The sequence below is a fragment of the Cervus elaphus genome, chromosome 20 (genome assembly GCF_910594005.1).
Source record: "Cervus elaphus chromosome 20, mCerEla1.1, whole genome shotgun sequence".
Taxonomy (NCBI): domain Eukaryota; kingdom Metazoa; phylum Chordata; class Mammalia; order Artiodactyla; family Cervidae; genus Cervus; species Cervus elaphus.
The window spans coordinates 103,789,166-103,802,521 of record NC_057834.1 but is presented as its reverse complement, the minus strand read 5'-3'; the positions used below and the strand labels follow the sequence as shown (position 1 = coordinate 103,802,521).

The 13,356-nt window shown below is 30.6% G+C and overlaps 2 protein-coding genes across 6 annotated transcripts in view; one reads left to right on the top strand and one right to left on the bottom strand.

The window, feature by feature from the left end:
- Positions 1-13,356, bottom strand: part of DOCK7 (dedicator of cytokinesis 7) — a 185,333-nt gene that overhangs the window by 100,623 nt on the left and 71,354 nt on the right. The window lies entirely within an intron of this gene.
- On the top strand, positions 3,455-12,036 carry ANGPTL3 (angiopoietin like 3). The gene is made up of 7 exons (XM_043877733.1): positions 3,455-4,459; positions 5,100-5,210; positions 7,520-7,634; positions 8,626-8,739; positions 9,205-9,300; positions 10,937-11,200; positions 11,548-12,036. The coding sequence occupies exons 1-7, from the start codon at positions 3,965-3,967 to the stop codon at positions 11,730-11,732; spliced, it is 1,380 nt and encodes a 459-aa protein (XP_043733668.1). The 5' UTR covers positions 3,455-3,964; the 3' UTR covers positions 11,733-12,036.

Sequence of the window (13,356 nt, the reverse complement as noted above, 5' to 3'; positions counted from 1 at the left end):
TCAGTCAGGAAGAGACAAACAAACATGGGAGAGGGAGACTTAGACAATACTCAGATAATTCACAAGAAGAGCAAGGCGGAGAGACAGCAAAATCAACTGGATATATTTGCCTACCAGGTTTATCAATATTTTTTGTCTTGCTCATTCAAAATATTGGTAAAAATTAATGAGAAAAAATAAACTCTCATATATTTTCAGTAGGGATACAAACTGGCACAATCCTTTTAGGATAATCTGCAAAGAGAAATCTACTTTGAAAGTTAACATCTATGAACTTATCATATGAAAATATTTATATACAAATATAAATATATTTTCTATGCATATTGTTTATAATCAGAAAATTACAAGCAACTTAAAGTATCATTAATAGGGAGATGATTAAATTAAGGCACATCTATATAATAAAAAGACTGTGCAGCCATTTAAAAAGATATGGTAAATACACAGGCACTCATATGAAAATAAATTTTAAAATGTTAAAAGTCTTAAATCAATGTACATATATAAAAAACATGAGCTATATATAACATACTCTCATTTGTGTTAAACAAAAATTACATTTAGCTAGTTATCCAAGGGAACTGGTATGATAGACCCCAAAATCTTAATAGTGAAGAGTGAGGATTTTTATTTTTTAAAGATTTTCAAATATCTGGGCTTCCACATTAAGTACTTTCAGTATAAAATTAAACATTTATTAATGCCAAGTTAATGGACATGGGAAAAAAAAAGCTAAGATAAATAAAATGATTCCTTCGAAGGTCACTCACCTTCTGGACCTGTGTTGTCCAATAATACAGTCTAGTGAGAATCAGGGCTTCCCTGGTGACGCAGACAGTAAAGAATTCTGCCTGTGTTGCAGGAGACCGGGTTTGATTCTGGAATCAGGAAGATCCCCTAGAGAAAGGAATGGCTACCCACTCCAGTATTCTTGCCTGGAGACTACAGAGTACTTTATGTGTACCTGTTCTAACTGACATATCCTGAAAGTATAAAATACATACTAGATTTGGAAGATAGTATGAAAAAAGAATATAAAATACCTAATTAATATTTTCATACTGGTATGTTAAAATGGTAATTTTTGATATATCAGAAAAATAAAACATATGTTAAAATTAATTTCACTCATCTCTTCAGTTTTTTACATATATAACGCACATTGTATTTCCATTGGCTGTTCTAGGCAAACAGAGGAAAAGGAAGCTAATGTATTACTTTTTCATTAGTTCATATAAATATTTCTATTTATAAATATTTTTCTCAGTTACTTTCAGTCTTTCTACCAAATAAATTAATTCAAAAACAAATGACCACAGTTAAAAAGGAAAAAATTACCATGGCTGATTCATGTCAATGTATGACAAAACCCACTGCAATGTTGTGAAGTAATTAGCCTCCAACTAATAAAAAAATTGAAAAAAAGGAAAAAATTAGTAGGGACATACTATATTCAAATTAATAGGGATACAAGATCCAAAATGCCTTGTGTTTTATTTGGAAGTCAAATCTCCATAAGATTGCACAACCTGGGAAAGGATAAAGGACTTTGCTTCACTTTTTAAACAAAGGTCTTAAATGTCCTAAAATTCCATGCAGCTAAGAAGTTTTCAGCATTAGTTCGTAGAAACTGGGAATCCTTAAATTAGGTCTTAATTTTGCTTAGTTTCTTATTTTCTTTGGCATAAAAGTTTTAAGTTTTTATAACGTTACTGGTATATCTGGTCAGAGTTCTGTTTAAACACATTACATTTCTCATGTTGACACTATTCCACAGCTTGTAATTAGACTATTTAAATTATATTCCATAACATGTCAAACTTACTTCTACCCAAAGACAATATTATAAACCAAGAATATGCAACCAGTGCCTCTAATCTCTCTTAGCATTACATGTGAGGTGTTACAGAATGTAACTTCAACAGAAAGTGTTAATATTCCAGCACATTAACTAAAATAAAAAGAAATTCCTACACACAGCCTTTCTTTGGTATTATTATCCAGTTACTTTCATGCACTGGAAGGGACTACTTTTCAAATTCATTACAAAGAACCTCCAATACTAAAAAGGAGTATCTATTACATGCAAATTTTTGTTTGAAAAACTCCCATGTTAAGACTTATCATTATCTTACTCATTCAATAAAAATTTATTGCTTCCCCAACATGTAAGGAATTTACTGAAGTGTTCTATGGAATATAAATTAAAAACAGATACCGATCTTACAGCTTTATAAGTAAACAGCTTATAGTACAATAGAGACAAGAAGCTGGCCCATCTCAATTGCCCCTCAACTAGAAGGTGGATGAAATATCAGGATCAATAGTTTCAAGCAAGAAAAGGAGACAGTTCAATTAAGAGAAGTTTCAAAACACGCCCTTCATGACCAATGATCACAACACTAACATATCCCTTTTAAAAGGGGGAGAAAACTCAAATTTTTTCACTAGTTCAACACACACTTCTATAATTTCATAACATGTACCCGGTGGTAAAGGTAAAATGAAAATGAAGAAGAAGGGAAAATGTTTTGCTTTTCTTTTTCACTACTGGAAGTATTTGTATACTTTTATTTACTTGCATTCTTTATTTCTCTTACAAACAGAAATACTTATATTGTTCTATATTGGACACTTAGAAAAAGTATACACAAACTAAACAAAAGAAATAATTCCTTGTACTTAACAAGGTTTAAGAGACCAAAGTAAGAAAACCTAGATTCTAGAAAAACTTCCCAACTTATGTCATCTTAACATAAGATTAGATAATATTTATCAATAAAATATTACTAATACATAAATGCACTCACTTACTAATTACAAAAGAATAGCTAGTACATAATACCACGTTGTATTTACTAAACACTAGGTATTGCTCTAAGTGCTTTAAAATATTAATTTTTAAACTTAATAAAGTAGATATCATCTTCAATTGATAGACAAGAAAAAAGAGGTACAGAAAAGCTAATTTCACAGGACTAAAGAACAGCAGAGTCAGGATTCCAATTCAGCTAGTCTCTCTCCAGAACCAAACTCTTAACCACTATAGATTACTACATCTACTGTACCATTCTATCCAAAAGTCCTTAATGCTAAATGATCAAAAGAAAGGTTTTATTAAATTTAGATCATGAATATTGTTCCCAAATTCACAAACTACAGAAAAATTTATAATGGGCAAACAGTTTCTTGACACTGGAACCACATAATCTATTGGTCTTCTAGTGGGTACAGGGGAAAGAGGCTAGAACACAGAGATATAGAATATAACAGAGAAAAAGGATGAAATACCTTTTAAGATATGGGATTTTGTGATTATATACAAACACGGTTTAGATAGATCATCTGAAGTGACAAAAATATACAAACAAATAATTATAGTGACAAATAATAAGGAATAAATAATCATACGTTAGCTCATATAGAATAGCATAGGAATACAGCATTAACATCACCTGCAGATGTGGAGGAAGGCTTCACAGAGAACACATTTTTGGGGATCATCACTGTTTCAAAAAAAACTAAACTACAATTTGGGAAATGCACATTTGATTCATTATTTTTTCCTCAGCTTTAATGACGAATGTATCTGTCAAAAGAGTTTGATATTTACTTGTAAATCACTTTAAAAATCATGACAAATTAAAATGAGCTTTTAAAAATAGGTAGATCTCCTAACACTAAAAATGCAGTTTACAATACAGCAAAATTAAATACAATAACCATTTTAAATAATCAATTAAGGTTGTTGCTCATTTCTTTGATTTCATTTAGCATTGATCTAACTCAGTCTGGAAGGTTACATTCATACAAGTTTACACAGCTTAACGATTAACTACACTGACCTGCCAACCTTACTGTGTCTGTGGCAAATAGTGTTGTATAGAGTTCAGAAGTCTTGGTATGCTCCCAGGAAAAAAACAAATTCCAAATCGCTTGAAAGTGAATAATTAGGATAAAAATGTACACTATCAAGCTCTTTCTTTTTATTGCTCCTCTAGTTATTTCTTCCAGGACTGACCAAGATGATACATCACTTGATTCTATATCTCCAGAGCCAAAATCAAGATTTGCTATGTTAGATGATGTAAAAATTTTAGCCAATGGCCTACTTCAGTTAGGACATGGTCTTAAAGACTTTGTTCATAAGACTAAGGGCCAAATTAATGACATATTTCAAAAACTCAACATATTTGATCAGTCGTTTTATGACTTATCACTGCAAACCAATGAAATCAAAGAAGAAGAAAAGGAACTTAGAAGAGCAACATCCAAACTGCAAGTCAAAAATGAAGAAGTAAAGAACATGTCACTTGAACTCGACTCAAAACTTGAAAGTCTTCTTGAAGAGAAAATTCTACTGCAACAGAAAGTGAGATACCTGGAGGACCAATTAACCAATTTAATTAAAAATCAACCTCAAATTCAGGAACACCTGGAAGTAACTTCACTTAAAGTAAGTAGAAACTAAAGAGCATGATTATTCTTTCAATGTGGATCATTTCAAAAAAGTATTTTAAGACATGCTACTTGAAATACTTAGTTGAACTGCTGAAACACTATATTTTTCTCATTAAAAAAAAAAGCCTCCAGTAAATAAATTTTCTCACTATAATTTCAAGCTGGTTTTTGTTTCCATAACATTATTTATGAAAATAATTGAACTTTGCATTTCAGATGAAAATTACAAGTCAGTTAAGCAATGAAATTTAGAACACTAAACTATTACAATATTGCAAATTACTGGAGGCAAGTAAAAAGCTAAAGGAATATAACTTGTGTAACTATTTTATCTTTAAAATGTATAAAAGTAATACAGTAAATGGAAAACACTAAAATGCTGGGGGGGTTTTCCCATGTAATTGAAGTAGTTTCAAGTTCAGGAAATCAGATTTTAGAGATGGTACAGTTTAAATAAAAAACAGAAACAGAAGTATGTACTATGTGAAAGAAGCATGCAAGGGGAAAAGGTTTGCCAGTATTCATTTTTCTAATACACTATTATTTTAAAAAATTAGACAGTGTTATAGGAAATTAAAAAGTCTAGTTTAACAGGAAAGAAAGAAATCTCTAACCAACCTACAATCTATATCCAGACTTTGGTAGAACAGCAAGATAATAGCATTAAAGACCTTCTTCAGATTGTGGAAGAACAATACAGACAATTAAACCAACAGCAAAGTCAAATAAAAGAAATAGAAAATCAGGTAAGTCAATATCTTAATAGTATGTCCAATCTTTTACATAAAAATAAGGTTTATGAAAATATGGACCCTAAAATTATTTACAATAATTATAGCTGGATAATGAATAAAAGAATCACATCAGCATGACTGTTAAGTTTGCAGCCTCGGAAGCTAGTCAACTACCTGGGTTTGAATCCTGGTTCTAACACTTTTGTGTGACCTTGAATAAATTATTTAACCCCTCTCTCAGTTTCTTCAGGTACTCTAGGTAGACAATGAGAGAACCTGTCTTATAGGATGGCTGTGAGGAAAAAGAAAGAACTCATGCAAAGTATATCCTCAATATAGCAGCCAAAGAGATTCATTTAAAATTTAAATTACACTATGTCTCTCTGTTTGAAACCCCACAACGGCTTCACATCTCACTCACAGTGGCCCAAAAAGACTCGGACGATTCTTCATCATCTCATCGACTTCATTTCCTCTACTATAGTCATACTAGCCTTTTTACTGCTACTCAAACACATCAAACAAGTTGCTATCTCAGGGCTTTTGCCTATGCTGCTCTCTGTCTGGAATGCTCTTCATCTTGGTATTGGCATGGCCCACTCCTATTCCCTTTAGGTCTTTCTCAAATACAAAATTCTCAAAGAATCCTTCCCAGATAATTTAATTAGAAATTACAATCCCCTACACCCATGCTTGAAACATGCTACCTCTTTCATTACTCTCTATTTTCTCTTAACACTTACCTTTATTTAATATAATATATATATTTAGTTATTTATTCTGTCTGTCCCTGAACTAGAATGTAAGATCCGTATGTACAGAAGTTTCTGTCCATTTTTTTTAAATTGCTATAGACCCCAAAATATAGAACACTGTCTGATACATAGTAAACACTTAATAAATACATGCTGAGTTAATAAAGGTAATGTCACATTTAGTACAAACAAGTCAATAAAAACTTGCTGTGATTAATATTATTATAATTATTAGAAGCTACATGCCTAATAATTAAAGTTTAATACCCAACAGTATAATTTAATCTACAATATAAATAACTGGCTAGGTGAGGAAGGGAGATACCTGTTTGGAAGAAAGCCATGCCAAAATCTAAGCATTCCAAATATAGTAACATAGTTCAAAAATATTAATTAGTAATAATACTATTAAACAGCCATTCAGGAATTTAAAAAATAATACAGACTTGAAGAAACTGGTTAAAAAAATAGATGCCAAGGACTATAAAACAAATATTATAATTTCCACTAAACACGCACATAATGTTTTAGTAATTTTATGACTCATAATTTTAGTAAGTTACTTTTGCTATTTTATCAATCATTATTTAGTAGGGTATTTTTGCTAATTGTCCAAAAAGGGGTTTTTTCCAGCTAGTTTTAATTTCCATAATTTCCTTCTCACTGTATGTTATTTTTCTCTTTTTTCCTACATATTTTACTATGAGTAAATGAACTTACTTACAAAAGCAAAATGTCGCTATTATAAAATGGTATACATCTTGTCTAGTAATAAAATGTATGAAGACTTTAAAACAATAAATTTCTATGTTGGAAGAAGCCTTAGATCATCTGACACAACTTACTCAAATTTAAATTTACAAACCAAACTCTAAAGTTAAGTTACTCTAAGATCACAGTCACTTAGTAGAAAAGACTAATATACAATAAGTGAACTTTACAAGAGAGCCTAATGAATTATATCCTAAGAAATGCCATTTATGCTGACATCAAAAAACTAACACTATTAACACAAGATATTATATATTCTGCTTTTCTCAAGTCATCAATAACACAAACTATCAGTCAATAGATTGCAAATCCAGCACAACAGACAATGAAATATTGATGAAAAGCAAACAAATAAACCAGTCAATTTGCTACCTCTACAAATACATTTACATGTCAAAAACTATCAAGAAAGCAACCTTGTTCAAATTATTATTATTATGTCTTAAGACCTACAACTGAGAATTATGAAATTTGAAATCTGCCTCTGTCACTGAATAGAATATATATTACTTTCATATAAATAAATAGAACATATTAAAACACTTTAAGCAAAGTCTCTATCTTTGGTCTGGCTGTTTTTTGATCAATTTCTGTTTTTTGCCTTGGTATCTTTCTCTATTTTTTGAACTCATTAAATAATGTGCCTGATTAAATACTTTGAGAACAGGAAGTCTGTATAATATGTATAGCATTATTGATCCCTCTTACCATTGAAAACAATAACATATTATGAACTCAGATTTCCCCTAATTAAATATTCAAATTTTTAAAAGTAGATTTGTATTCTTTTATCAGTTGAGAAGAACTGGTATTAAAGAACCCACAGAAAATTCTCTTTCTTCTAAACCAAGAGCACCAAGAACTACTCCCTCTTTTCACTTGAATGAAACAAAAACTGTAGAACATGACGGTAAGATAATTTGCTGGGTTTCTGTCTTGAAGCTATTATCATCAAATTTTTCTTCTATCTTTGACATTTCCATCAAAAATCCCTATTCTCAGGGCCTGTTCTAGACTAAAAGAGAGTAAAGAGATAAATTCAACAAATATGTGTTAACCTAAATCGGATCTTAGTGATTTTTTTAAACCCACTAAAACATTCTTAATTAAGACAATCAGAGAAATATGAACATAGACTTGCTATTAGGTAATAATCATTAATTTTCTTAGATGGAATAATGGTATTACAGTTATGTAAGAGAATAATCTCATGTTTAAGAGAGTTTAAGAGATGCATGCCAAAGTATCTAAGGGATTAAGGGTCATGATGTTTGCAAATGATGTTCAAATAGCACAGTAAAATTCATATTTGTACATATTTGTTTATAAAGCAATAAGGTAAAATGTTAACAGTTATTGAATATGCACGGAAAGATTATGGCATTCTCTTCAAGGTTTCTACTTTCCATACAAAAAGCAAAAAGATGGGGAGACAAAGTCTCCATTCTCAACCCATCTTCAACAAAATGATATATTTTCAAAACGCATTTATTTTTAATGTAATACATAGAGAAAAAAAGATCTTTGTTACTTTCTTCTATATATGTTCACTCTTTCCACATTAATCTGTTGACAACCTAGTACGCGTGAAGCACTATACTAACATCTCATATATGGAATTTTATTATGTTTTTCCTAGGTCTAGGGGAAACGGCACATAAAATTCTCATTTTGTCACTTTCTCAAAAAGAAATCAGTTTGGTAATAACTATCTGATATTCTTCGTATAACATGCCATCTAATAAAAATGTTTTAGCATAAAATAGCTTTTCAATAACATATTACTAAAAAAGACTAAAGACGACAGTCACAATTTCATAGAATTTCAACTAAAATCTCAAGCTCTAAAGATATCATTCTTTATTAATGCATCTTATGTAATAACATTTTGTTGATTCTAGACGTTCCTGCTGATTGTACCATCATTTATAACCAAGGCAAACATACAAGTGGCATCTACTCCATTAGACCCAGCAACTCTCAAGTTTTTAATGTCTACTGTGATGTTAAATCAGGTAAAACCAGTCTAAGAAAAATAGACAATAGTAAGTAAGCTAAGGTTACACACTACCTATTTGTAAGACTAATTCTTTTATTTTTGTCCTGAATACACATAAAATAAAATATATATAACACAGGTAGTTATATATATCTGTAGATCTAGATCTACAGATCTGAATATCTGTATCTAGTACATTTATTTGTCTTATTCATAGATTTACTTACGCATTCATTCAATGTTCTCCATCTTTTTTTCTAAAAAATAATCTAAAATGACTGCTGTCAATAAGTTTAGTAAGACAAATTAATTGGTTGCCCTTCATTTAACTCCTTGGGCCCACAATAAATAATAAAATATTACCATAACAATGTTAATAACTACCTTATACAGCCACCAATTAAAACCAAACAAAAAACAGTATCTTGTTACAACTATCAGCATCAGTCTACTGAAAATACAATTTGTTCATTATATTCAGGTAGTTCATGGACATTAATTCAACATCGAAGAGATGGATCACAAAACTTCAATGAAACCTGGGAAAACTACAAGTATGGTTTTGGGAGGCTTGATGGTAAGATGACTTCATGCATTCGTTCACTTGTTAACTAAAACGTATTTATTAAAAATCTATTAGTAAAGCCCATTGTGGATTTGGCATTAGAAATACAATGAATGAGGAACAGTCCCAGCCTTCTTAGAAATTATTAGCGAATAGTTACACATTTGTAAGTACTGAACTTATTACAATCGTCTTTTTTTGAATTATACTTTCCATAATTACATGTCTGTTCTATGTATATACTTATCACAATTTAATTGGATGGCTTCTGATTATCATAATTATGATTTTAAAAGATAATTCTGATTTCAAAGTACTATATGTTTCAAATAAGTATTAAATGCTATGAATAAGCTACAAAGAAAACCATCCTTATCAGTGGTCACTCCGCTTTCTTATTAATGTTTTAGATATCAACTATGTGGCAGTTGGAAGGTATAAAGAAGCTGTCAACTGTCAGATCTAAACAAAATGTTTAATTTCAATTATTTAAATATTATAAATGTATATTATACAATGTGTGGTTTAAAATAAATTTAGGTAATTCAATGCAAATTATTATATTTTGATCACAAAATAAATAAGGTAAAAAATAAAACAAGCTAAATAAAAATAAGATAGAGGTTTAAAATCCAAAAAGCACTTATAAAAATCCATGAGTTATGCCATGCCCTCGTTCATAAAATAGGTAACATCCATTATTATAGCAAGTTTTTAAATATTCAGGAGTATTTGACTACTTAAACAGTTTTAAATTCAAACTACCAATTAAATCCCAAACTAAAAGGTATAATCAGTGATATGCTTTGTAGGCTCAAGTCTTCTCCTAAGAGTGACAGTCCAGAAACTAATTTATTTCTTCAAGGAAGTAAGCCACTTGTAGTCTGCAATTCTTAAAATTAAATACACTGATTCAACAGCAGGAAAGAAATTCTGACTTTTTTCCCTTAAATGCTTTAATAAAAGGGATAATTAAAGAGACTAATTGTGATAATTAAAGAGAACTGTTTGTATTTATATTATGTTTTTCATTCCAAATAAAAATTTTTAAACTACAGCAAAAAGTTATTAAGAATAATGCTTTTTATTTAAATTTTTTTTTATTTCCTTCCTTTTCTACAAAGAAAACATATATACCAAGAAAATATCAAAGGCCAAGACTATATGATAGGAAAATAACATCATTTTCCAAGTCTCAAGAAATACTTAACAAATCTCTTCATAGTATATGGGTATTAAAAAAAAAAAAAAAAAAAAAACAGCTGATTATAAAGCCAGTATACCTAAGGACCCAGAAGTTAGATAACATTTTACCAATGACCAGCCCTATTACAATATTACAATAGTTTAATAGGTTTCACCTGTGAAATAAGCCTGATAATATGCAGTTTAGAAAGGATAATCAGACTCTAGTTAGGCCCATTAATATTTTCACAGTTGTTGTAAATATAAAGATCTCCAATAAAACTGTTTTTAAAACAAATATTTTAAGAAACTCTAAAATAACCAAAGGATTCAAGATGAAAACAGTTAAGCTACTTACAGGAAGAAAAAACAAAAAACCTCTCCAAATAAATGGTCTCATTTACAATTAACAATCCACATCTACAATTAACAATCCACAGATTTCTACAACTTCTTTTTTCAGGAGAATTTTGGCTGGGTTTAGAAAAGATATACTCCATAGTAAAGCAATCTAACTATATCCTACGAATTGAGCTAGAAGACTGGAAAGACAAGTATTATACTGAATATTCTTTTCACTTGGGAGATCATGAAACCAACTATACACTACATCTAGCTGAGATTTCTGGCAATGGCCCCAAGGCATTTCCGGAACACAAAGACTTGATGTTTTCCACTTGGGATCACAAAGCAAAAGGACACTTCAACTGTCCAGAAAGTAATTCAGGTATCCTCTTCCTAATATCAAAACTTTATTTTCATATCTTCAAAATATCTTTCCAGAGTAATAGCTAGTATCTTCAATGTCAACTCTTTAAAATATGACTCCAAAATAAACATTTTCTCTATACGTAAATGTCTCGTAACAAACGTGGTAATTTGATTCTAGTTCAATTATGTATTTTACCTCTAACCTTTCTCAGATATTTTATTTTTGATCAGAGGTATGAGACATATAAATCATTTAAAAGTGGAAAATACGCATATAACTGAAGATGTACTCACCGGGTAAATATAATAACAGGAACTGTATATGAGTCTGTATCTATTAAACTGTGTATCTATCCTTTTTAGGAGGCTGGTGGTGCCATGATGTATGTGGGGAAAACAACCTAAATGGTAAATACAACAAGCCAAAAGCAAAAGCTAAGCCAGAGAGGAGAGGAGGAATATGCTGGAAGTCTCAAGATGGAAGGCTGTACTCCATCAAAGCAACCAAAATGCTGATACATCCATCAGATTCAGAAAACTCTGAATGAACTGAGGCAAATTTAAAAGCCAATAAATTAAACCTTAAACTCATCCCATATTACAATGGTTTAGAAATCCAGTATTAAACCCCTAATGGAAGGCTTAGAAATAAATTCTTTATATTAAAGCCACTACCAACTTAATATTAAACATATCATCACATCACTTCAAAGAACACCATTTACCTTTCTCAATCAAAATTTTATGACAATCATTTATTCATGTATTTTGTGATGTGTGAATCAAATTTTAGAAGGTCACGATCTAAATTTTAACCAATGGATGAAATTTCAAATAACCGTCCTAAATAAACAACATAAAAAAAATTTTTAAGTTTAAAGTCATCATGTTAGCTAACTGCACAACGTCCTCAGTTAAAAAAATACTATTCTTGCTAAAATTCTAAACTTGAATAAATATAAAAATTAATAACTATATAATTCTTAAATGATGTAATATTCATTTCAAAACTAAGTTGAGAGTACATGTAAAAATCGGTAACATGGATTTTAAAATTGATACTAATTTTGCAACAAAATAATTTGGAGTAAATGTTTGGTATGCTTTATTTATGAGGCCAAATGAAGCAGGATGAAATACTGTATTGAAATAGGCTCACACTGTTAAATATAGCAGATCATAACTGCTAAGTCATACTGACTTTAAATATCAAGTATCATTGTACCTTATTTGTTAACTTGTCTGGATTCTACACATATTTTAACTCCTGAAAGTGAAAGTCGCTCAGTCATGTCCCACTCTTTGCCACCCCATGGACTACACAGTCCATGCAATTCTCCAGGCCAGAATTCTACAGAGGGTAGCCGTTCCCTTCTCCAAGGGATCTTCCCAACCCAGGGATGGAACCCAGGCCTCCCTCATTGCAGGTGGGTTCTTTACCAGCTGAGCCACCAGGAAAGCCTAAGGATACTGGAGTGGGTAGCCTATCCCTTCTCCAGCAGATCTTCCTGACTCAGAAATCGAACCAGGGTCTCCCACATGGCATTTTGTCTGGACTCTCTATACATATTTTAACTCCTAATGTTGTGAAAAACAAATAATTTTAAGGTGATCTTGTCAAAATACAGTATGAAAGAATGTGTTTGTGGCATCAAATTAAAGTTTAATAATTTATTTCTCTTGGACACAGTATGAGTCTAATACTAATTTGGAGGTTTTCAAAGAGAATTAAGAATCATAAAAAGTTACTGAAAGATTAAATAAACACTCTGAGGAATGTTAACATTTCCAAATTTATTAAAGACTCAGTCCTCTAAATTACAGACATTTACATTTACATTCTTGTAGTTTTTTATTGACGTCTAATAGGAGTATGATTATGCTATCTCTAAATAATTTAAATTCTAAATACTCAAGGATTATTAGAGGATATTCTGACCGTAATGTCATTTGTATTTATTTTTTTAAGTTTCTAAAGAAACCATCAAAGAGAAATAAAATCTTGAATTAAACTCAATATTTAAAGACTAATTTTTTTAAAAAAAAGAAAAAAGGATAGTCCCGAAGTTATGTCATCATTGTCACTCAGTCACCCAGTCATGTCCAACTCTTTGCAACCCCATGGACTGCAACATGCCAGTGTTTCCTGTCCTTCACCATCTCCCAGGGCTT